At 43.8% G+C, this 25,698-nt stretch overlaps 1 protein-coding gene across 3 annotated transcripts in view; it reads left to right on the top strand.

The window, feature by feature from the left end:
- The window catches only part of LOC136834448 (gastrula zinc finger protein XlCGF49.1-like), a 65,539-nt gene that overhangs the window by 11,405 nt on the left and 28,436 nt on the right, over positions 1-25,698 (top strand). Inside the window, exon 2 of one of the 3 annotated variants that reach the window (XM_067097051.1) lies at positions 18,807-20,769. The exons of the other annotated variants lie outside the window; for them this stretch is intronic. Coding sequence (XP_066953152.1) covers positions 18,863-19,504 — 642 coding nt within the window. The 5' untranslated portion in view covers positions 18,807-18,862 and the 3' untranslated portion in view covers positions 19,505-20,769. Of the gene's footprint in view, positions 1-18,806; positions 20,770-25,698 lie in introns of those variants that run through there. 3 annotated transcript variants of the gene reach the window in all.

Here is a 25,698-nt window from a genome sequence, read left to right as displayed (position 1 = left end):
CAAAGCAGGAACTGGTTTCCCTTCATCCAAATCTTCAGTGCAAAGTGCACCTGTAGAGGACCCACACTAAAAGAGCTATCAACCAGGTACATTCTGCGGAATCAGAACGTACTGGCAGACAAGTTTAGTCGCTAGTGTCAGGTGATAGAGACATGGTCCCTACACCCAGACATTGCAGAAAGATTATCTAGTTTTTGGGACCTCCCAACAATAGATCTCTTTGCAACCTGGCACAACAGAAGCTGCCGGTGTTGTGTTCTACCATTCCTGAACCCTGGGCAGCTATAGAAAGCTCCTCCCAGCACCCATGGGACAATCTCGAGGCCTGCATCTTTCCTCCGTTTTGTCTGATTGGTTAAGTGATCAACAGGCTCATGATCACCCCAAATCTCAGGATAACCCTGGTGGCTTCCAAGTGGCCACATGCTGAGTGGTATCCAGAGCTGCTAGCTCTACTTTCTGAAGTACCAAGAGAGGTTTCCCCTTGGCACAACCCGCTATGCCCACTGCATGTGGGAAGGTATCACCAGGCTGTGGAAGGTCTGTCACTTCACGCCTGGAGACTATCCAGCATCTCTTGCGTGGTGCAAGAGGTTTTTCACCTCAAACAACAAGGGATGTCTGGAACACTTTTATATCCTCTGGCTGGGTGCACCAGGGAAATGGACTGCCTCCTGTTGTTGGTTTCATTGACTGTGTCTCTTTGGTCGGAGCTACTCTTCCAGGAGGTAGCAAACTTTCTTCAGCAGGTAACAGACTCCGTCTTGCCTGACATACAGAGGAAGTAGAACATTGTTGTTCAACTCTTGACCAAATCCTTTGCTTGAGGGCTAGCTCTCCTTCAGAGGGATGGAGATCTCTTTGAGAGTGAACAGTCTTGCCATCCCATACAGAGTCGTCAGACAGGATCTGACCTTCAGTGAAGACTTGAGGGGATGGGGACCTGTCATGTCGAGTTTTTTGAAATAATGAAACAAATTCATTCATTCAAAAGGCCCAGAAGTCTGGCAGTTGAGAACATTCCAGTCTCAATAATTCAAATCAGCTCAGTTGAACATACTAGGGGCACAGGACTCCTTCCTCAGCTCTTCTAGACCAGGATGAGAGGCCCAGATGAGCAGAACTGCCAGTCGGTTCAGAGATTTACCCAGAATTCACCCAACATAGGGCAAGTCTCCTATGTAAAGACTGAAGGTTTGTTTGTAGAGGAACAAATTGCAAATTTTAAAGTAAATTGTATTTTTCCTAACATACAAACATTGAAGGTCTTCACATCAGCCCACCTCAGCCACCCCTCATTCTGATACCTGGGCTGAAAGGCAAAATGGAGTTTTTGGGAGTGGGCAGGGCTTCAACTTTGGTAGTTAACTACCTTGTTTGAAAGTTCGCAAGCTAAATCCTACGCAAAGACCTTCAAGTTTGTATGTTAGGAAAAATACAAATCACTTTAAAAATTTGTAGTTTTGAGAATATTTAAGTGCTTTTTTTGTCTTACATCATATCATCCTCATTCTGTTTGTTCAATGTAATACAGGAGTTTTTATACTGAGGGAAAAAGGTCAGGTATGGAAAATATTTGACAATAAATTACTGTAATGTAAGACATGACAGTTTTCATTGATGACTGAATATTTTGTTTCCCTCTTCATAACATTGTTAATTTAGAAATAATTTGTGATGCTAAGAAGTGTAATACAGTAGTTGGCCTTATGACAAATTTTGGTTTTTAACTGATATACAGTAATGTGTTTGATGTCTGTGCCAGATTAATTCCTTTGTGGTGTGAGGAGTCTTGTTTTTCATAAGAATATTTGATATGCACTACCAATTGAAGCCAAAAATGAGCTAGGATCATTTTGAACTTCCAAAGGCCTGTGTGCAACCTACCATTCTGTGAGATATTTTAGATTTTGTGATAACATGGATGAAAATTGTTTACTTCTGTGCTTCCTCTCATTCCAGCAGTTTCACCATCTTAAGGTTTGGCAGTACAGTAGTTAGTTCATTTTGAGAGCCTTTATGGCATGAGTTCACTGTGAGTACTTCAAAGAGATACTCTCATGGCTCCAACAGCAAGAATCCATAAGATGAGACTAACAGAATGATGAAGTATTCCCTTTAGCCAGTCTGTTCCATTCTCATGATTCACGGACTCACTGATTGAGTATAGGTTTATGACAAGAAGGGCTCATTTTGTCTGAAAAGTGACTACCTGTACTTTTCCTATTGTCATATTCCTAATTACTGTATTTTCTTATAATTTTCATTAAATGCACATTTTGGGATTATTAAAATACATCCAGTCCGCAAGAACCAGTCTTAATTACTTTCTAGCAGTCTACAAGTTTTCAACTATATTCATTATAAAATTGTCTGATGGTAAGTGTTCCAGGGTTAACACCTTATTTCAGCCATCCTATGGAAGAATATGGCTCCAAAAACTCAGTAGCAAAAAGTTGCATAGTTTTGATGAAAAACTCAGTAGCAAGCTAAATGCATAGTTTTAAGTCCCAGTGAAAAGTTTTAATTTTAGAAACTTTTTAGCTGGTAGTTTATTTTGTGGAAAGTTGGGAGACGGCGATCTCCCACAAGACAAAAATTAGTTTGGTTGATTGTTTGCAGTACTGTCTTGTTAGCTGACAAATAACCGGCTCTTAACCGTCCAAACCTTTAGTTAAGTGAAACCAGTTGTTTGGCTGTAGTATTTAATTGCCAAACTGAATGTTCCCCAGTTATCATTAATATCAGGGAACTTGTATCAGATTATACAAAGTTTTTCCTTACGGAACTGCATTTTCAAGATAGTCAGTTCAGAAATCTTCGTATACGATGTCTGTTTGCTTACGTAATTATTAAACTTTTCATTAGGCTACTTAATAGGTAGGCTAGGCTACTTCATTTTGATTAATAGCCTAGTAACTGACCATTCATGTAGGGTACGCTAGCCGCAAACCAGCTTCTAACTACTTTCAACTTCCAAAACCTTGTGTTACGTGAAACCAATTGTTTGGCCGTAGTATTTAATTGTGGAACTGAATGGATTTTGTGAAGATGCTCCCCAATTATCATTAATATATAAAAGGGGACATGTACCATCAGATTATACAAAATTTTTCCCTCATAGATCTACTTCCAGTAGGTATTGCCCTGCCGCTGGTATCATCGCCAGGAATACATTTGTGATGTCTGTTTGCCTTCGTAATGATTAAACTTTTACTTGTTCCGACACAATATACAAACCCTCGGTCCTTTACATTAGGGATTACTTTTCAGGCGTAGGCTGGAAACGGCCGTTAAACTCTTGAACAAGGTGGTTAGGCAGTAACTACCTCCAGGGAGGCGGGGATACCCGCCTGCCCAGATGTAAACATTCCAGTTTGCTTTCGTAAACCGGGACAGCCGTTGCTGACGTGTATTTTGGAATTCTCTGCCTGACTGTCGTTAAGCTTTTTATTTTCCGGTGGGATCTTTCTGTATTTTTGTTTATATATGCATGTGTTTGATATTTTTGCAATACAAACCCACGATTTGTGATAACCTTGCGTAAGCCGTCGTTCCCTGCCTGTGTCTTGGGTTTGACGGCCAAGGGCATAACTGGAGTAAGCGTAACCAAGTGGTAATGCTTTCTCCAGGCCCTTTAAGTAAATACTGCTGTTATTGTTAATTTCCTGTACTTTCGGAGATATAGTTTGGGACACAATATCTTCACTCCCTGATAACATCCATCGGGACGTAAGAGTTAGTTCCCTTCTTGGGCTTCCGCTCCGTGTGCAAGGGGCATCACTAATTTCTTCCTACTTATGCTGAGTGTTTTCACGCTCCGCGAAAGAGATTTGCGGGCGAGTGGGAGGTATTTGGCGTTTGTCGAAAAGTTCTGCTTCCACACTACCAGCCTCTTGGTGGCGATTTCCCTCCGTCCTTTTTCTCTTCCGTAGGTTCTTCCTTCTCTCTCATTTCGCCAAAGAGGGCCGCTCATCGGGCGAAGGGGGGAGCTGTTAGGTTTGAGGATTTATTTTCTCTTGTAGAGTACCTCCTAACGCTGCGTGCAAGGGCTGTTCCTGCCTTGCCATCCAGCGGGAGGAGCCTCCTCTACTAATCATTTTGTTTTTTCTTTCAGGTTGACAGTGAGCATTCGCACACATTTAGTAGTTGGCTGGATATATCAAGAATATCTTGCATGAAGCAGTCCCAACATTCATTCAGTGTTGCTGAGGGATCGACCATAATACCTGATTAGATGACATATTTTCACGCCGGGATCGCTCTGACTGTTCCCGCCGGATGTAGATCATCGCTGTCATTGCTGGTTTTCATGTATGCTGTTGCAATTTCCTGCGTATTGTGGTCCATCTGCTCCTGCTGTTTTGTGTTATGCTCTTGTCAACTCTTCACAGTCTTTGGGCTGCTCTCCTGGTCTTTGCCGCAGCCGCCTGATAAATTCCTTTCGCTGGTGGTGACTTTCAAATGACATTCTGTCCGTTGCAGTAGCTCCTGCCTTTTAAACCGCTAAATAGCTAAATGCATTAAATTGTCCTGATCGTGCCCGCTTCTTCTCCTAGTGATTTGCCCGGGCGGCTTCGTTGTGTTTTTGCCAGCTGCCCTGGAGGTTACGATGTCAGCCATCCTGTAGAAGATGTTGGCGTGAAAGGGAAGGAAGTAAATAAATGGAAGTGACGTTCCTGGCCGTTCACAGCTCCTGCTCGCCGAACCTAGTTGCCATAGCTCCTGCATGTTTAGTCCTGATCATTCCTGCCGCTTCTGGCAGTCGTGCCAGAGGCCGCTTCAGTGAGTTCCTGCCAGCTGCCCCAGAAAAACAATGTCCACCATCCTTTAGAAGATGTGCCGGAAGAGTTTAGGAACTGTCCTGTTGAGGTGATGTTCCTGGGTTTTGCAGTAGCTCCTGCCTTTAGATTTTGCTGCCAGCTCCCTGCATCGGCTGTCCTGATCATGCTTCTGCTGGTGGTGGTGTCCTGGGCGCCCGTTTGTGTTCCTGCTGGACTACCCTGGAGGTTACGATGTGTGTGTCCACCATCCTTTAGAAGATGTCGGAGTGGAGGTGAAGAAAGCCGTCCTGTGGAAGTAGCCCTTCTTCTTCATCTTATCTTCGATTTGTTATCTTCCTTCCTCTTCTGTAAGGATTTTGGATTCTTCCCTTCTCGAAAGTAAAATGCTCTAAGATGGGGGCAGTCCTTTATATTAGGAATTACAGGCGCTCTTTGGAGCATGGGGGTTAGCTTAAAGCCAGGCTTTGAATGCTCGAGATCCTATGGAAAATCCAGTTTGTATCCTGATCTGGTCTGGAGAGTTTTCCTCGGCCCAGTTCAGGAGCAGTGTTAAGAGAGAAAGGGCCGAGGCACCCAGGTGTCTTGGTTCCTCTTCCTGCCAGCACGCAAGCGCTCCCGAGTGTTTGCCAGTGCTCGGTCGAGTTCCCAGCCTGGTGTCTGATCCTCTCAATTCAAACACCAGAAGAAGCAGGGAAGAGATTCTCTTTGGGAGTCCTGCGGGACTTCTAAGGGACTGACTCTCTTCCGGGAGACAAGTTTTCTCGTTGACCGATTCGCATTCTCCTGTGGGATCTTGTTTGGGGCAAGAGCGGCCTCTCGAGGCCACTCCCTCGGTGCCAGTCTTGGAAGTCTGTTCTAAGACTGGTTCTGTGCTTGGCTCTTTCGATCTGTTAGGAAACAAAGCAGCCACTCCCGATTTTTGGAAGGTGGTGTCCTCCCTCTGTCCTTCTCTATGAATCACGATTCTCTCCTTTCGAGAGGCACAGGACAAGAGACAGTGCTGAGACACCCAGGTGTCTGGTTGCCAGGACACCCAGACCAGGGTGTGCCGCGACGCCAGGTGTCTCGGGATACTGCCCGCCAGCTGCTTCGATTTGCGGCTTCGGCCGGCTTTGTTCTTGTGTCTCAAACTTTAGGGTTCGAGAGCATGCAAGATAGCAGACACAGAATCCCCTCTTGAACCTTCTTCTCGAGGGGCCTCAGCCTCGAAGGAGTTTAGAGTTCAGGAAACTAGCAATTGTTTACAGCAGACGAGTCCGGCCTGCCCAGTTATGATTGTGTTAAGAATTGGCTCTGGCCCGCCCCGGGTCGCACTTACTAAGACTGGCTCAGCTTGACTGGCTATGTCTAAGACTGGTTCGCTTGCCAGACTGGCTCAGACTGGCTCCCCGCCCAGCCTCCCAGTCTGTGAGATACCGATCAGCTGGATTGCCTGGCGCTTGATCTCTGGCTCGGCTCAGCCCTACCCGTTTTTTTTTCTGATTTGGGTTCTCGGCTGAATGTTCGAGTGAACTTTTTGCTCTTCCCAGGAAAGCGCTTTGCCAGCGCACAAGTGCTCTTCTTTCCCCGTGTGGCAGTAAGGGGTGTCCTTCGGTTGATTATCGCCACGGTCCGCCTCTCCTGCTTATCATTCTGGCAGGACAGGTAGGGATACTCTTTTCTCTCACCTGTTCTCTTCTCCTCTCGGTTGTTCCGAGAGGCGAGACGACAGAGAGAGCTCCAACGAAATTTTCTTTCGGAGTTCGGCTGCCTGGCGTGCTTTGGGTATCGGTCCCCGATTCTCTCGTAGTATAACCAGGTAGCTGAGGAGGGTTTCATGGGATCTGTCAAGGTCTCCCTCCAAGGGGAGAGGTACAGGAGTTTCACGTCTTTCGGAAACAGCGAGGGTCTTCCTCTTCAAGTTACGATCGCCCTTGTTTTTTGAGAACTTCGCACCGACGAAATCGGGCGCGAGGATCCCTGGGACAGGACTGCTGCTCCCCAATGAATAACCTTCATCACTTGCAACCCTTTGCAGTTTCCGAGGGGCCGAGAGTGTCAGGGGACCGCCGCAGTCCTGGCTTCCGAGAGCGTTCTCGACCTGATGAATTCTTTTCTTGATGGAGTTAATTCAGGTCGAGACACCAAGCTTCCCCTGCCTCGACAGAATATGAATTCTTCTTGCCTCGGAGGGTCTTGCTGACTGCAGTTTTTTGGGCAATTCTGGTGCTAAGAAGAAGGACTTTGTCCTAACCCGGATCTCCGGTTTCGAAGTCCCGAGTTGGCTTGACCCTTGGGAACGAACCTTTACTTGGTTCTGCCTTTCTCTTTCAGAGATTTGCCAGATAGCCCGGTAATCAAGGTTCCTACCAGGGCACTGACTTGTCCTTTGACAATGGCCAAGAACTTTGGGTCTTACTCATCTCAACTCGACCTTGAGTTCATGCCAGTCCCCTCAACTCCTTAGCTAAGAAGTCCTAGGCTTCAGAAGAAGATTGCAACTGCTGATGCCTTCGAAATGATGCTTATCAAGTCTCTGGAACTGGCAGCTGGGAAGACATTGCCGAGACCTGGGAATGGATTCCTTCAGGAGAAGTATCTATTTCCTTCAGGTCTCAGCAATTCTTTCCATCGAACTTTCATCCCACCACCTCTCCTGTGCTCCCGATTCGGGAAATGCCAGCCGGCTAGAGCTAATTGCCTCGGTACCCTGTCATCTTGCAGAAGCTTCCCATGGTGGAAAATGGAAGTCTGCTTCCTTTTCTCCATCCTTCTTTCCTCTTCGATGTATGAGGAAAGAGTTAGGCTAATGCTTGATTGTAGGAACCTTCGAATATGCTTGCATATTCCCTCACATCTTGTGTCTACTTACGGATTCACAGATTGAGGAATAGGCGCACACTGGTAAGACTTTGTCTTGAATTTGTGTGACCGAGACGATTAGTACCTTCTCATCACCATCCTGGGTTCAAGGCAGCCTTTTGCCTGTCCGAGAATTCAGGATGGGTTTTGTGAGCACTCACTGGTTTTTGTTGAACAACAAAACCACAGTAGTGGCATTTGTCAACAAACAGGAGGCAATCGTGTTTTTCCCCTGTTTCATCTCGACATTTGAAGGTACTGAGTGTTGTTCTATTGCACACTCGACAGCTCAATTAACCAGATGCATTCCTGGTGGGGATGTATTGGCAGCCAAGCCTGGCCTCGGGTTGGAGTGATCAGGGACAGAACATGCTGCTCACTCTTCCTTCACGAAGATTCATTCAGAGACTGCTGGACTGAGAAATCCCTACCGTCCTTCTGTTGCCTCCTGCACACAAGTCGGGTAGTGTTTTCTCACTCCCTCATACCAGACCAGGGCCGCTCTGTTGAGGCATGCTGTCTTTTGGTGAAAACTCGATATCGACGTTTTTTCCCTCCGTATTTGTCCGTTTAGCTAGGGTTCACAAACATTGCTCACCTGAGTTACAGACAAATACTTGAAGACTTTATACTTTCATCCGACCTGATTGCCGAGGCATCGAGAAGAATTCCGCTTGACCCATCCTCCTGTGCAGCTACACAAGAAGCGGTTCTTGAGGCAGTACATCCCTGTGTGTTCAGGACTGGGAGACATTCCAGCTTTCCTTGCAAGCACAGGCTTTCTCGCCGAGCGGCAACGGATATAGCTGGATATCCCTTGAAGTCCTCTGCAACACTGTCCCAGGGACTGGATCCGTCTTCGCTGGTGGTGCTGTCGGAACTTCTTCTCGGGTCAGAGTCGCTCGTCAAGTCTGGACTTCCTCGTCTTCTCCGCCGAGGGCTGCTTCTCTCCCTTTCATTTGTGAAAACGTAGGCCCTTGCGACCTAGTCTTCTATCTGAAGTAGCCTCTCGTCTCCTCAGTCGAGAGTTAGCTACGGATGAGAAGCTGCTTCAGTCATGCTCTCCCAGGGAACTGTTTCCTGGGTGGCATGCGACTCTCGCTTAGGGTTCCTGTCCGTGCTCTGCACTCGCCCTTACGAGAGTCGCCGGATAGAGATATGCCCTCTTAAGTCCATCTTCATCTCACCCTGGCCTTGGCGTAGAAGATGGAAGAACAGGGATGGGGATCATACCTGACTCCTTCGGATGTCGAGGTGGACTCGAATCCATTGGCATCTACTGTCGGGTTCGAGTCCTTCTTGTTCCTCCTCCTTGACTTTTGTATCGATGATCCAGATCATTGTTACTTTGTCCTATTGGGAGCTGTGGTACTTTTCCGAAAGGTTCGACATTCCTAACCTGGATGTCGTCAACATTTTCGCTTAGTACTGTCTCTCCCAAGGAAGAAGTGTCTAAGGACACATCTTCCTCCTGACTTAAATGAAGCGATCAAGGAGGTACTTGATAGCTGACGACGACGATACCGGGTACCTTTCACCGAGAGCTCACAAAGTCGATGGCTTGGTCCATCCTCGCATTCCGGAAGAATATGTTGGTACCACAGGTGCTGAAGGCGGGTGTGTGGTCCCAACAGACTACCTTCACCTCCTTCTACCTCCGGGATGTTGCACACAAGTCCTGGACACTTTTTCCTTGGGTCCTGTGGTGGCTGCTCAACAAGTTGTGTAGCTTATCCAGCTCCCTAATGGGACAGGTTGCATCTCGCCTATGTTTCACGGCTGTGATGGGGAGAATGAATATTGAGTGACTGGCCTCTCTTCTTTCTCCCCATCCTGGCTCTCTTCCCACGGGCAGGGAGAGCGGACATGCCGTTACAAGCTGGACCGGGCGATCGAGGCAGATAAGCACATAACGGAGCTCCCATTCTATTTCCGTTCAGGTTAATAGAAGTAACCCCACTCCTTCCTCTTGCAAGGGGAGGAAGGAGACCATGACTATGAGACAGACCAATGCTTGTATTTGCCTTATTGTCATCCGACGTCAAATTCTTTCCTAGCCTATTTTTGCATGAACTGACGTTTCCTCTTTCATGCAAAAGGACCCAGAAGTCTGACAACTGATCCTGCAGTTTCTTACAACCCGATCTTTTGTCAGAGGTAGTTTTTCCTTCCTCACTCTCACGACCAGGAAGGGAAGACAAGGTGGTGAAGTCCAGTCAGTTCAGAGAGACTTTATCAGATTCCTCCTCCAATCAGTGAGTCTCCTAATGTAAAGGACCGAGGGTTTGTATATTGTGTCGAACAAATAACAATTTTTAAAAAGTAAATTGTATTTTTCCTAACTATACAAACCTGAGGTCCTTTACACTTTTATGCCCACCTCATGCCCACCCTCAATCTGTACCTGGGCCGAAAGGCAAACTGGAATGTTTACATGCGGGCAGGCGGGTATCCCCGCCTACCTGGAGGTAGTTACTGCCTAACCACCTTGTTCAAGAGTTTAACGGCCGTTTCCAGCCTACACCTGAAAGTAATCCCTAATGTAAAGGACCTCGGGTTTGTATAGTTAGGAAAAATACAATTTACTTTTAAAAATTGTTATATTTTAATATAGTTGGGCATTGAAATTGTACTTAATTTATGTACCTAGCCTATGGAAAATTTTGCTTTGGCAAAATATTTTCATTGAAGACAGTAGCCTAGACTACAGGGTTACATACTTGTCGGTTTTCTTATTTAGCCCATAGGCTTAAATGTGATCTGTAATAGCCTAGGCTAGATAAAGCAGTAGTCTAGGCTAGATAAATAAATTAGTGTTACAGTATACAATTAGCATGAGTGGCCTAGCATTCAAGAATTTACTTTTAAAAGAAAAAAATTTATGTAGTAATTATATACTTCAATACATGGCTACTATCTTAGAAGAAAAAACACATTTTTATGATGGCTAACAGCATACAGCAACAGGGCTACATATTTTTGTGAGAAATACATTCAGTACCAAGTAGTTTCCAATAAAAACTTGTTCTTTATATCACTAACAGGGCTGGAATTATGCAAGGCCCATACCACCTGCATGAACATAGCCATTCTAGAAATAAGGGTATATGGTTGGTGGCAGGACATGTGAAATTTGTAACATGCTCTTGACAACAAGTGTTAAGATTGTAACAGCTCGCTTTAAGTGTCTTGTTGGGTCTTAGGTTTCAGTAAGGGCATGGAAGGAGGAGACTGTAGTACATCTTTCAGGCAAAATTCCAGCAGGGTAAATTTCCCTCCTTTTCCGAGCGGAACTCATGTTTGGGCCAAAACCCAAAAGCATTGGTTCCTAGTACCTCCCAGGTCAACTCCTCTGATGGAGAAGAGGAGTCGTTACTTGGGGGAGATGACCCTTTTATTGGACATGAAGTGGATATTGCCACTGAAACTGCCCTGCTGAACTCGGAAGGACCAGGGACACAGCTTTCAGCTGTACATGGAAGAGATACCTCAAAAGGAAATCTGTCTCCCATGCAGCTGTCAGATACTGATGTCTGAAGGGGAGCTTAGTAGGATCCATGTAATCCCGACTGAATTGTCTCTCTCTCCTGAGGGGTATAGTAATTCACCAAGGACTTCTGTCCCTTGGTTACCAGGCAGTTGTAGTATGGCTGCCAAGGCACAATCAGATTGCGCAAGCTCCCCCAAAAGGGAAGTATCTTTTTGCTGCATTTAGTGAATTCTGTAAGGAATTTATGGGCAGTGTCAAAGATGCCCTTGCTACGGAATGGCAATGTATCAGGGATATTATCTATGATTCCTAAAGGAAAATCAGATTAGTCCTGGACACTGAATTAGATGCAGAACTCTGACTGGTAGCAAGAAATTGGCCAGTTCTGGCTACAAAACTTAAAATAAAAAAGATAGGGGCTCCAGTAACCACCCTGATGATACTGATAATCCTTGGCACAATGCCTTAATGTGTATTCTTCTGATGGTAAATACCTTATTAATGGAAGAAAAACCATGATTGAAGTTGAACACATAGAATTTCGAGACAGAACAGCGATTCCTAATACGGAATGATTCCTGGTCCCTCCTTCAGTAGGCATTGAGGAACCACTGAAAGAAATGGTTGTCCTACCTACGAATATAGCATTGAAAGCTATAGAAGAAACCTCTTACCAGGTTCATGGAAAATCGAGCTCTACACCTATCTTGGTTTAGACCCAAGTTGCTCACCAGGTAGCCCCACCCTTCTGTCCCTTCATCTTTAAAATAATTAATCATGTGAAGGCAGATTTTCAGAATTTTGTAGTAACTGGGAAACGAGAACCAATGGCAGAACTAAAGCCATTTGCCCCTAACATCCTGGTCTCTGATAATTCTACTAAGGATTGGCCAACACTTGTCCTCCCTTTTGAAAGGAAAAAGCTCCCTCCGGACGCAGCTACTCGAAAGTTTGGGACCCCTATAAGAAAAATTTCAGAGGGGACAGCCTTGGCTGAATTTCATGCCAGGATCCACCTCCTTAGTATTGTAACTTCTACTACCTTGTTGGAAGTTGCCATCAAAAGGCTTCCAGAATCTTCCAGAACAATTTTCGATCTTGTGGCCAAATCACTTACTGCAGACCCTATGGGGAGCACTCTGTCATTTTCTAGAGTGCCACACAAAGGTTTGGATGGAAGCATTGGAGGACACCAACATGTCACTTCCCAAAGTAACCTCCGTAAGGACCTTTTTTAGGAGTCTTGTTGTGGCTCAACTCTATGAGTGAGCATGACAAAAGAATTGTACAATATATGCGTTCCTTGGAAAGTGTCACACAAGCCTCCAGTCGCCCCTAAAGGATCCTTCCAACAACAACAGAAGGGACAAGAGCAGCAAGAGCATCCCTTTCAAAGCAAGCAAAGATGCTCGTACTGGGAAAAGGAAAAGCAACTCGGGGAATGCCTATCAAAGGCAAGGGAAAAGATGGAGCCCAATAAGAATGGTATGGTCGGGAGTTGTCTTCTACAGCATCACATGCAATGGAAGTCCTCCCCTTGGGGCTGCAGTATAATCCTAAACGGGCTAGGGTGGAAATGGTCTCCTCTTCCTCCCCTGCCCCTTTTAAAGAGGTTTTCCAAGAAACAGACCCCTCTTTGGAAGATTACGAGCAGAAGGACCCTTTTAAAAACGACCCAAAGAGAAACATAGGTATATTCACCATCAAGCATGTCTCTTCAGTGCCCCCAAGAAGGATTCCTCTGAATGGAAGTGATCCTTGTCCTATCAAAATTGAACAAACACATTGTTTGCCACAGTTTCTGGTTGACTACTGTTGCCCAAGTGCGTTCAGTCGTTCCACAAGGGACCTGGACTGTTGTAGATTTGAAAGACACATACTGACCTGCCCCTATTGCCTTTCCTTTACACCCCTTCTTAGGGTTCTGGATAGGGAAGGTAACATACAGAGTCAAGGTCATGCCCTTATGGGCAAACATTGCCCCAAGAATCTTTACAAAATTAACAACAGTAGTTGTCTGGGAACTCAGAAAAGAAGGAATTCAACTGGTAGCCTACCTAGACAATTGGTTAATATGAGGGCCACCAAAGAAGAGTGCTGACAAAGCCTAAGAGTGATAGTCAATAGGCTGTAAGCAAAAGGTTTTCTAATAAATTGGAACAAATCCCACCTTACGCCCAGCAGACACTGTCAATGGCTGGGAATTTGTTGGGATACTCTTCATGGCCAGCTGTCTCTTCCCACCAATACTCAAAACAGAACAAGGAAGGACCTGGAAAGGTTCCTTGCACAGGGCAGGTGGAGCATATGATGGGCCTGTTACAGTTCGCATCTGTGGTAGACTCAATCCTCAGATTGCAACTGAAAATGTAAAAATTTTGGCCATTGTATGCAAGAAAAAGATCTGGCGATCACCCCGTCAAAAGAATCATAAAGTTGGGGGATACTCTGGCAATAATACACATGGATGTCCTCTTGACAGGTTGGGGAGGTCATTGGGAGGATCGTCAGGTAGCAGGGAGGTGGTCTCCTGCTCTGAGGAAATGTCATGTCAACTTCCTGAAGCTGATGGCTGTCTTTTTATCTCTCATAAAACTGAAACCTTCCAAAGGGACACATACTGTGGGGCCTAGACAACATTATTGCAATTTCCTGCATCAAGAAGTAGGGTCACATTCACCTCCTCTCAGTACAGTGATGCTATCCATCCTTCAGATGACACAAGCGAAGAAGTGGCATGTGTCCTCAATTCACTCACAGGCTCTTTTAATGTAATAGCAGATTGATTATCAAAGGAAACGAGAGCCTCAGCAGAGTGGAGGTTGGACAATCACTCAACATATTCGATTAATTGCCAACATGCTTCCACATACGCAAGTGGACCTGTTTTCCACAAGCGAGAAACACCAACTTCCAAATTTCGAAGGTTTTGAACAAGACTCTAACCTTGAAAGGAACTGCCTACTTAATAGCCCCAAATTGATCAATCAGGCACTGGTTCCTATTACTTCGGCAACGGGCAAAAAAGTCAATTCCATTATCATCAGCTGTCCTATCCCAGACAGTAGGAGGGAAAGTTGTCTACGCATCCTCCTTTCTGAGTTGAGACCTTCAGGTGTGGATATTTTAAATCTTGTCTACTATGAAAATTACCCACCCAGCATTGGTAGGTACGTAGTGCAGAAATTACAGACATCATTTGTTCGACAATAGCAGTCCTTATGGAAAGTATGGTTAGATTATATCCATGCTGAGAGCCCAGTCGAGATCTCTGTTGAAGACAAAACGCCTTGCTGTTACAACAGTCATGTCGTACAAGGCAGCTTTAACGGAACCCTTACTTCACGGATTTGGTATTGATTCTAATATAGAAATTGTTACTTCTCTGGTCTTTTGCCTTAAAAAGACCTGCTCCTGCAAGGCTTCCAATTACCCGGTCGCTAAATAAGGTGCTTCAGCTTCTGTCAGCCCCTCAATTCAGTGGGCCTAATACATTCACAACTCGTATGCTGCAAAAGGCGATCTTCTTGACTGATTTGGCGTCAGGAGCTCGTACTGTATCAGTGAACTGGACTCCCTTAGATGGGGACACTACATCACTCAAACAGCTTATCCCCTGGACCATCATTCCTGGCCAAGAATGAGAGCCCTTTAAAGAGGAAACCTCCTATTCTGATAAGACAGCTCTGTTTGTCAGACTAAACATTATGCCCAGTTCAAGCACTTAAGGTTTACCTAGAGGTCATGGCAAACTTCCCAGAAGGTCCGTTTTTCCTACACCCTAGCCCAAACAAACAACTCTCTTTACATGGGCTGAGAATAAGTTTAGTGCCCCTATTAAAAGGCAAACCCACACTCCTTTTGTAAGACACACGACATTAGGAAAATAAGTACATCATTGGCTTTCTTCAGAAATGTTTCTACCGAAGAAGTCTCAGAGTGTACAGGGTGGTGATTAGAGACAGCATGGTTAGTCCTGACCCCATAGACGCTAAAGTGGAAAACCAGGGGTCATCTTAATGTGGTGGGTATGCTAAGATATTGCTGGGGAAGGTGCAACAATACTACGACCAAACCCAGCTTATTTAGGCAAGTCACTTTCGAAACTATATCTTAATAAAGATAAGTTCATGATTAGTTTCATGTTCTTTGTTGCCAAACCCTATGGGTATCTGGAGTAAAGAATGTGGTTTATGACTTGTGGCTTAACCTTGGACAAAAATTTTATCTGGGTTGTTGCAATTGAATTTTAAGAGCCTAGCCATTTCTTCACCCATCAGTTTCTTTGGTAAGCTCCTTTGAGGACAGACAGTGGCTACGCTATCAAAAAACAGGTTTTAACATAGGAAAAACCTGTTTCTGGTAGCCACTGTGAGTCCTCAAACCCACCCACTTTCCTTGACAAAAAGTCGTGGGATTTGGTGAATAATTATCCTGCATAGACCTAAAAGAGACTAATGAAGACTGGGTCTTGCGCAGATACGTGGTTGACACAGCGGCGACCTATGTAAGATGCGCTGTTGCCACAATCTTGCAGGTTGACAATAGGGATCGAATTGAGGTAGGCACTGTAGATGAGAGAAAGAGCCCTCTTGTCTTGAGTCCTGTACTCAATCAGTCTCAGCACTATATACTGGCCGAGACCGACTAAAAGAGAAGTCTTTGATATTAGTCATCTTATGGAGCCTCTATGGATCCATGAGAGTATCTCCTTTGAGGACTCACAGCAGCTACCAAAAAAGAGTTTTTCCTACATCAAAAACTGTTTTCTTGGATGAAACTGAATATTCATTGGCACAAAACTCACTTTGTTTCAAAGCTGTATGTTCAACATCCTTTGAGAATGGAACCTGAAAATGCAGTTTTGCCTTCAATCAAACAAAAGGACAGTTTAGGGGATGAACATACCAGATTCATGGTTGATGGATCTTTATTTGTAGATTCTTCCATAGCAGTCAAAGGGGAGCCATTATATATTGATTGTGGTGAAGTTGATGTAAAAAATACATGGCATTCTATAAAAAGTGGAGAAGACCATCCAAATTTTGATGTGGAATGTGGAAAGAAGAGTGTTAGAGAAGAAAATATATACCAAAGCCTCTGCAATTGCTGATGATTCTCACAGATTACGTATGTCTTGCAAATTTTGTGAGAAACCATCTCATAATGTTGATGAAAGTAATGACTAAAATGTGGATTTTTTTTTTTACAGAAAACCAACATGGTGGGGAAACCAATAACTTGTGCAGAATATCGAATTACTTTTCCTCACTTGGGTCATCATCTCAAAATCCACATGAAAGTCCATACTGGAGAGAGACCATATCCTTGCACTGAATGCCATAGTACTTTGACTTACTTGAATCATCTCAACACTGTCATGAGAATTCATACTGGGGAGAAACCATTCACTTGCTTTGTATGTCAAAGTAGTTTTTCTTGCTCCAATAATCTGAAAATGCATGTGAGAACTCTTACAGGAGAGAAATCACTCACTTGTCTCATATGTCAAAGAAGCTTTACCCTTTCAAGACATCTCGAATCCATGAGAACTCATACAGGGGAGAAACCATTCACTTGCTCTCTATGTCCAAGTAGTTTTTCTCATTCTGAAAGTCTCAAAATTTTTCTTTGTTTTAACGTGTTTTTTCCCATTTTTTGTGGGGTAAGCACGATGCCTTCTTTTTGAAGGACTTTGATTTGGCATTGGGTAGGGCAGAGCCTCGATCGGCTGCCCTGCCTGACATTGTTTAGACCCGGTAACAAATGTGTACATGTATCGTACCAAATCCCCAGCTCCCTTTCTCCCAGCAGCGAGGAGAACTGGGCGGTTAGGTCGACAGTTCGAGACGTGTAAGGTGTCTGTTATGTTTTTAGATGTTGGAGTGGCTTTGTTTATGTGTGTATTAGTCTGTAAAACCCATTTGCTTTCACTCTGAAAGTCTCAAAATACACATCAGAAATCATACTGGAGAGAAGCCATTCATTTGTTCTGATGTCCAAAAAGTTATAAACATTTGAATAGCCTGAATTACACATGAAAATTCATACTAGAGAAAGGCCTTTCGCTTGCATTGAATACCAAAAGTTTTTATCATTCCTCTCCTTTCAAAGTGCATATGAGAACCCATACTGAGAGAAGCAGCCATTCACGTATGCCGAAGGAGTTGTTCTCATCCCCTGTTAGCAAAAGGCACAACTAAAACTCTTACTAGATAGAAATTATTTATATTCACTGGGTGTCCAAGTAGCCTTTTCATTAGAACCATTCTCAAAATGCACATACAGTTTGTATGAGCAAAAGGTCATTCTTCTGTAGATAGATTTATAATACTCCCAACTCATGAGGGGAAGATGCTGTTCATTTGATTGTCAAAATTAGGTAAGTCAGAGTCATGACCAGTTTCTTCTGTGGTCAACAGATTTTTTAAACTCTCACTAAATTGAGAACTGAGAGGACTGATCTCCTAACAACTCAAGGGGAGGGTGAAGGGAAATTAGTTTATTATCCTAGATTTAGACACTGAGAGTCATCAGCAATAAATAATCATTACTATAATAATAATACATAAACAAAACATTAACTCAAAAGACCCAATTCCATAAATGAACCATCTTAGTTCAAAAAATCACCAAAGTTCACAAACTTTTACAATGACAAAAAGCAGTATAATAGCATTTGAACAGCAGCAGTACATTCTTAACAACAGCAATACCAGAATCATTTCAATTAAATAAGCTTTACCAGCAGAGTAATACGCCTATAAAAATGACAACCTGATGTTAATGATTAAAGAGCTGTCAGATGCCTTCTTGTAATCAACAAAGTCATCATAATGGGATTTTGCCAGTGAGACATACTCGCTTAGTGTACCATACCAATGAGAATCAAAATCAAAAGCTTCTGAGAATGTCCATCATATACTGTTGACTTTGTCCTCCAAACGACCACCACAGAATAGATGTGGCAACTACATTGATTGCCCCAGAGGAACACTACCTCTGCACCAGAGATTATGGTTTAATCTCTGACACATCCTCGGAAATGACACCGATATTCTTCATTAGGTAACCAACTTCTGCGGCCTCAAGCCCAAAATACTCAACCAGGTGATATTCCATTCATCACCAACAACCATCCTTCAGGAAGCCATTGCTGAGTCCAACACACTCGACTAGGTGATCCTCCATCCATCACCCTCACAAAAGGTGATCCTTCAGGAATCCATGCTGCTCTGCTCTCGACCAGCTGCTGTCGAGAACCAATCCATCTAAGGACCAAACCTTGACTGTCTGAAAAAGCGAAACTGAGAGACATATGTCACCTTGTTTCTCAAAACACAAGAGGACAGTTAAACAATTAAACCAGGTTCTTTCAGCTGAAATTCCTGAACAACCTGACAGTCGGGAATTTGTGGTAAAGGCAGAAGCTACTGGTTGAATTGTCAACCAACCTTGGCCTGAATAAATTTATTGATTCCAAACAGGATCCAAGACTTTTATTTTTTTTGAGACAAATTATATCCAAATGATCATTGTAATGTGATATTTGTTTTTCCAGATGATGCTTATTTTAGAGTTGAAATAAGCACACTTTAAAACATGAAATTATTTTGAATTTCAAATTCTGTTTTTGTTATGAACGGTGCTATTCAGAACATGTTTGTCTCAGATTTTTTATTTTATTTCAGAGTATTCCAAACTGAGGAAAATTTCAACAGATCCTAAGTAGGATTGAGTATTGTAAATGGAACATCATTTGGAAATGCCATTAATCAAAGAAGAGATGGAGAATTTGGAGGAGGATCTTACTGAAAACACAGATGAAGGCTCTTTGTTTGCAGATCCCTTAGAAGTCAAGGCAGAACCAGAATTTTTTTACCATAGTGAATTTGATGTGAACTATTCATCCCAGTCTATTAAGTACGATGACAGCTCTCCAAGCTGTGATGATGAAAGTGGGAAGAAGATCTGTATTGCAGAAGAAAATAGACATTTGGGTAGAACAGAAGTATTTTCAAAGAGAAGCAACACAGCAGGGAAGCGAATAACTTGTGCTGAATGCCAAAGGACATTTTCACAGATGGGCAACCTGAAATCCCACATGAGAACTCATACAGGAGAGAAACCATTCACTTGCTCTTCATGTCAAAGAAGTTTTTCTGAAGCAAGTCATCTCACAAGGCACATGAGAACTCATACAAGAGAGAAACCATACACATGCTCTGTATGTCAAGGCAGTTTTTTTTCTCAAAATGATCTCAAAATACACATGAGAATTCATACAGGAGAGAAACCATATACTTGCTGTATATGTCAAAGAATTTTTTCTCAGTCAAGTCATCTCAAAAGACACATGAGAACTCATACAGGAGAGAAACCATACTGATACTTGCTCTGTATGTCAAAGAAGTTTTTCTGATCAAAGTGTCCTCAAAACACACATGAGAATTCATACAGGAGAGAAACCATATACTTGCTCTACATGTCAAAGGAGTTTTTTCATCAAAGTACTTCTCAAAAACACACAGGTGAGAACCCATACAGGAGAGAAACCATATTTTTGCTCTATATGTCAAAGAAGTTTTTCATATCAAAGTGATCTCAAAACACACATGAGAATTCATACAGGAGAGAAACCATATACTTGCTATATATGTCAAAGAAGTTTTTCTTGTCAAAGTGATCTCAAATTTTACATGAAAACTCATACAGGAGAGAAACCATATACTTGGGTACATGTCAAAGAAGTTTCCCTGCATCAGGTAAGCTCAAACACACATGAGAACTCATACAGGAGAGAAACAGCATACTTGCTCTATATGTCAAAGAAGTTTTTCTCATCAAAGTGCTGTCAAAAGACACATGAAAACTCATACAGGAGAAAAACCATATACTTGCTCTACATGTCAAAGAAGTTTTGCTGTATTAGGTAAGCTCAAAACACACATGAGAACTCATACGGGAGAGAAACCTTATACTTGCTATATGTGTCAAAGAAGTTTTTCTGAATCAAGTACTCTCAAAAAACACATGAGAACTCATACAGGAGAGAAACCATATATGTGCTCTATATGTCAAAGAAGTTTTTCTCGTGAAAGTCATCTCCAGAGACACATGAGAACTCATACATGATAGAAACAGTTCACTTGCTCTGTATGTCAAAGAAGTTTTTCTATTCAGTCTTCTCAAAGCACACAAGAAATCTTACTAGCAGAAAGTGTATACTTGATCGTTGTCCAGGTAATTTTTCTAATTCTGAAATTCTCAAAGTACACATTGGAAGTCATTGTATAGAGAGGATATTCTCCAGTGCTAATGTCAGAAATGTTGGACTGTTTCAATACTTATAGATTACTCATGAAAATTCATAATTTTTAAATAAGTAACTTACCAAGTAATTACATAGCTTTAGTTTCTGACTAGTACGACAGCTAAAATTTGAGAACTCATGGTAGCGATCTTTTGTTTTGGTATAGGTAACTAGTCACGCCCCCATTTTCGGGAGAGGAACAGCTTGGCAAGGAACCTCAATTTGATTTTGCCGGCTGACAACGAAGGTTGTTAGCTCTCAGCTAAATTTGGAAATTCATTTTTTTGACCTGGTTTTTCAGTTGAGACAAACTTGTTGAAGTATATTACTTTAGGTAACCTGTTTCAATTAGTTAACGATAGGTTTTTTCTTAAAAGACCAGATTTTCACATTTTTGACAGTTTTTTTCAAGAATTAGATTTTCCTGAGTTAAGAATTTGTAACCGACTTTGTCTGTGATGATGTCTGATGCAATTACGTCTTCCACTTGTTATTGCAGTAAAATGCAATATTGAGGTTTACTTCAGCAAAGAATGATTGATACCATTTCGCTGATGGCAGGGGTCAAGTTTGCTCATTAACGTTAACTTGTGGTGAATGTTAGACTGGGACCCCAAACAAAGGAAAGTCTTAAGTTCTCATCTTTCTAAATTAGAAAGGGATTGGAAGAGAAAAGTTTATTAGGGAATGACAATAAGACTGCAGCTAGTCAGGAATCTGCTTAAGTCTCCCAGTAGTATTGATGTGCCCATTGTATCTATGCCTGTAATGCCCCTATTCCCAGTTCTCCAGCTGTACCACCTGTTCCCTTTACTCAGTTTCCCACACTTCCCAACCCAATGAATTGCCAACCTGAGTCAAAATTTGATCTACGGTTCAGAAGTTCCTAGTGGAGTCTATGGTATGGCCCAGTTAGGGACTTCGGGTTCGAGCCCCTAATGGACCAAGTGAATAAAGTTAATGTGAATAGTGCAAGTGAAGTGTAGGTGGAGGAGCTGGCTTCCCATCCTGCTGACTATGGTTAGGCTAAAAGGTCCCTGGCACACTCCCCTGAACCTGGGAGAAGCCATACTGGAGGCTCAAGGGAGGTCAGTGGGGTTTGCCCACGGGTAGTCGACCCCTCAGGCACTCCTGTAGTTGAGTCCCAGGGCATGACAGACAGCCAGTGGGAAGACGTCTTTGCAGAAGTGCATCATCTTTCCTGGAGTTCAGAGGCTTCTAAAACAAGCGCCAATGGCGTTCTAGTGATAAACCCAGGCCATTGAAAAGGCCAGTAAGAAGGCCAAGGATTCTCGCCCAGTGCACAAGGAGCCTTCTTGCAGTTTCTGGGATAGCCCAGAACATTTCTTACCAGTGTGTTCTGATGTCAAACGCCAAGTGTTTTCTCGTAAAAGTTCGTCTTTGGTTCTCAGATGCAACTGCTCTGATTCGCCTGTTGGCGCTGCAGTGTCCATGCACCCATTAGCACCTGATGTACTGGAATCTCCTGAGCGCCCTGCTAACCTAAGCGGCCTGAGGACCCAAAACACGGGACTATTGAGTGCCCACTAGCGTATGCCAAGTCTCCTCTTCTAAGCGCTGAGGACAGCTTTGTTTTCGGCATAACTGCCTGTTGCCAGACTTCAACTTCTTCAGTCATGGGTCCAACTTTAGCTCCCACCCAACAGAGGTTGGATGATATCTTAGGTTTTTGAAAAAAACCTCCTCCTGCGGCTGAGCCAACCATGGACTTGTCCTTATCGCCAATGTCTTCTGCGGGAGAGGAGTCTATTAAGGATGCAGATGATGACTCCTTCCACTGCATATGCAGCACTGCTTTTTTTTTACTACGGAATTTTCTTGCTTTTTTCTCGCCAGCGGCCCCATCCTCTCCTGCTTCTACGTTCATGATGAGAAGTCAAGTCCTCCAGGTTGTCCAAGATGTGCTCTCTGTGTCAGCGAGGAAGGCGCTGAGCAAAGCAGATGCTTGGCTCTCAGTCAAGAGGGAGCAAGGGAAAGCTTCATTTAGTTTTCCTCCTGCCCGGCTTGCCAGTAGAAGGTATGCTTCTTATGCCACTGGAGAAGCTCCTTCCCTGGGGGCCACTGCCTCCTCCCAGGGTACTTCTCTGGGCTCATTGACTCCTCTCGAAGATCTTTTTCCTCAGCTAAGGTTATGTTTTCAGCAGCTGAAATTGACCATCTGCTTCAGAACCTGTTCAAGGTATTCGAAGTTGTTAGCTTCTTGGACTGGTCAGTGGGCACCATGGCACAGAAGATACAGGACTACTCTGACTTGCCTGCGGACTTCGTTTCAGATGCTCTTGGAGTCCTCTTGCACCAATAAGGGCATCAGAGACAGCTCTAGGGAGTTACCCTCTCTTTTTATGATGGGAGTGTTAAAGAAGAAAGAACTGTGGTGTTCAAACACCACTAAAGGATTCACTACAGTGCAGAAGTTGGCACTCCTTTTCTCCCCCCTGGTGAAAGATTATTTGTTCCTACAGTCGACTGTCAGTGACATTGTCTCGCACTTACACACACAAGAAGTCAACCCAGGACCTTTGTCAGTCCTCAAGACGTCCAAAGGATCTTCCATCTTTCAGTGGGAAGTCAGCCTCCCCCTTTCGTGGTCGGAGACCTAGATCTTCTTCCAGACCTTGGTCAGACATCTGCTTCACGTCTCAGACAATCAAGAAGTCCTCAATTAGGGCTTCATCAAGGAAATGAAGACCATGTCCTCTGTGCCGTGGTAGGTGCCAGGCTCCATCTCTTCTGGGAGAGGTGGAAAAACAAGGGAGCAGAACAGTGGATTGTATAAGTCCTGAAGAAGGGCTAATCTATCCCATTCAGGGAAAAACCTCCATTAGTCAAGAAGCCCATCGTCTTGACTGCCTACTCCATAGGCTCAAAGAGGTATTGTCTCTGGGAAAGTTTCCCCCCTCCTATCCAAGAGGGCATTAGTGATAGTAGAAAAAATGTGAACTGGATGGTTCTACAATCTTCTTTTCTTAGTCCCCAATTTTGAGGATGGAGACTGGTCCTGGCTTGCCAGTACTCTGAATAATCTGGAAGTTCAGAAGGCAAAATTCAGAATGGAGTCAATTCTTGCATCCATTTCTCAAGAGACTGGATGGTCTCAAAAGACATGCAAGATGCAGACTTCCACATTCCCATAAACCCGGACTCAAGGAAGTATTCAGATTTGTTTTCCAGATCAGGTCTTCCTGTGCAAAGACTAGTGACGGCCCTCATGGTTTTCACCTAACGCAGGTTGCTCCTTGCAGGGTGGCTCCATCTTATGGGCATCAACATCGCACTCTGCCTAGACGATTGGCTCCTATGCTCCCCAACAAAGGAACAATGCATGGAGGACCTTCTGAAGACCCTTCTTTTTGCCCAGGATCTAGGCTTACTAATCAGTCTTCAGAAATCCCAGCTGGCTCCTTCTCAGAAGATAGTGTATTTGGGGATGACGCTGAACTCTCTAGTTTTTCAGGCTTTTCCATCCCCCAAGAGAGGGGAATCCTGTCTACAGACAGTAGATGAGTTTCTCGCTCTCCAAACCTGCTCTGCCAACAAATGGATGAACTATTCGACCTTTGCATCCACAGAACAGTTAAGTGTCCTGGGAAGATTGCACATGGAGTTCTTCACTTCTTCCTCAAAGCCAGCTGGGACAGGAAAAGTCACCCAGACTCGTTCACTTTTTCCAGTAACCCATGAGATCAGAAGCATGCTTCTTTGGTGGAGGTCTTAAGACAGGCTGCTGAAAGGAAGTCCTCTCATTCAGAACCCCAACTTAAGCTTTTATGCAGATTTGTCAGACTATAGGCTGCCTCTCACTCCTGGGAGACAACAAGGTCTCCGGGACAGTGGCAGTCCATTCGGACAGTACCACAGCCCTATCTTACATCAGCAAACAAGGGAAAACATTCTTTGGCTCTACAAAGTAGCAGAGGAATCTTCTCCTCTGGGCACGTCAGAATAAGAAAAATTGTAGCCAGATTCATCCAAAGCAGACTGAAAGTCCTGGCAGACCAGTTGAGCATCTAGACAATCAGGTTACATTCCCACAGAGTGGACTCTAGATTACAAGCTTTGCCTAACCTGTGGAAACTGGGGAAACCAATGCTGGATCTCAGCTTCTAAGAACCATCGTCTACCATTATTTTGTTCACCAGTCCCAGATCCCCTTGACAGAGAAGTCCTGAACAGGTTCCGATCCCACCAGAATGGGTCGATGACACTAATATCTCCATTCTGGCTCTAAGAGAGTGGTTCTCGGATCTCCTGGAACTTGTGGCAGATTTTCCCAGGCTTCTACCACTAAAACGCGATCTGCTCAGACAACCCAATTTCAGACAGTTTCAATGAGGGTTGTCAAATCTAGTCCTGACAGGTTACGGACTGTCAAGAAATTACTCAGAGCTGAGAGATTTCAAGGGTGGCTGCAGATTCGGTTGCAAAGTGTAGACACCAGTCATCTGCCAACGTGTACCAAAGCAAGTGGTCTGTCTTCCGCAATTGGTGCAGAAATAAGGGCATCTCATCTTCTAAGACGTCCTTAACCGAAATTGCAGATTTTCTGCTATTCCTGAGGACCACCAGAGGTTTGTCCTCTACCACAATTAAAGGTTACAGGTCTATGCTTAACTCGGTTTTCTGGCATAGAGGCCTGGACTTTTCTGCTAACCAGGATATATCCGATCTCATTACAGTAGATCTTTTGACACTAGTAAGCAAAGGAATACGTAACTAGTATCATGGAACCTAGATGTGGCCCTTAAGTGGCTATCTTAATTACTGTTTTTAACCCTTAACCAATTTCCTTTAGGAATCTTACTGAGAAGATTCTCGTCCTGCTAAAACGGTCAGTGAAATACATGCAGTTAACAAAAGAATCGGATTCGCTTAAGATGATGCAGTCTGCTCTTATACTCTGGGGTTTCTTCCAAGAACAAGACTTTTGTCAAAACTTTTTGCCTTATTCTTTTAACATCAAGAACTTAATGCAAGTGTTAGGTTGGAAGATGAAGAAGAGTGCTTTTGTTCCTTGAGTGCTGTAAAATATTACCTGTTACTGTTAGGACTGAGAGGATAAAGAGACCTGCCAGTAACTCAGTGTTTGGTCAAAGACCCCTCTTGACCCCTGGAAGAATGTCCTGTCTTTCTTTCCTATTCATGAAGCTCATTGTCATGTTTTGTACATGCAACTTAACCCGTCAGATATATACTTAGCTATAGTCTCCGGCGTTCCCGACAGAATTTCAAAACTCGCGGCAACACGCTAT

The sequence above is a fragment of the Macrobrachium rosenbergii genome, chromosome 53 (assembly GCF_040412425.1).
Source record: "Macrobrachium rosenbergii isolate ZJJX-2024 chromosome 53, ASM4041242v1, whole genome shotgun sequence".
In the NCBI taxonomy this organism is placed as follows: domain Eukaryota; kingdom Metazoa; phylum Arthropoda; class Malacostraca; order Decapoda; family Palaemonidae; genus Macrobrachium; species Macrobrachium rosenbergii.
The sequence above is the reverse complement of the archived record's forward strand: the minus strand, read 5'-3'. Positions and strand labels throughout refer to the sequence as shown.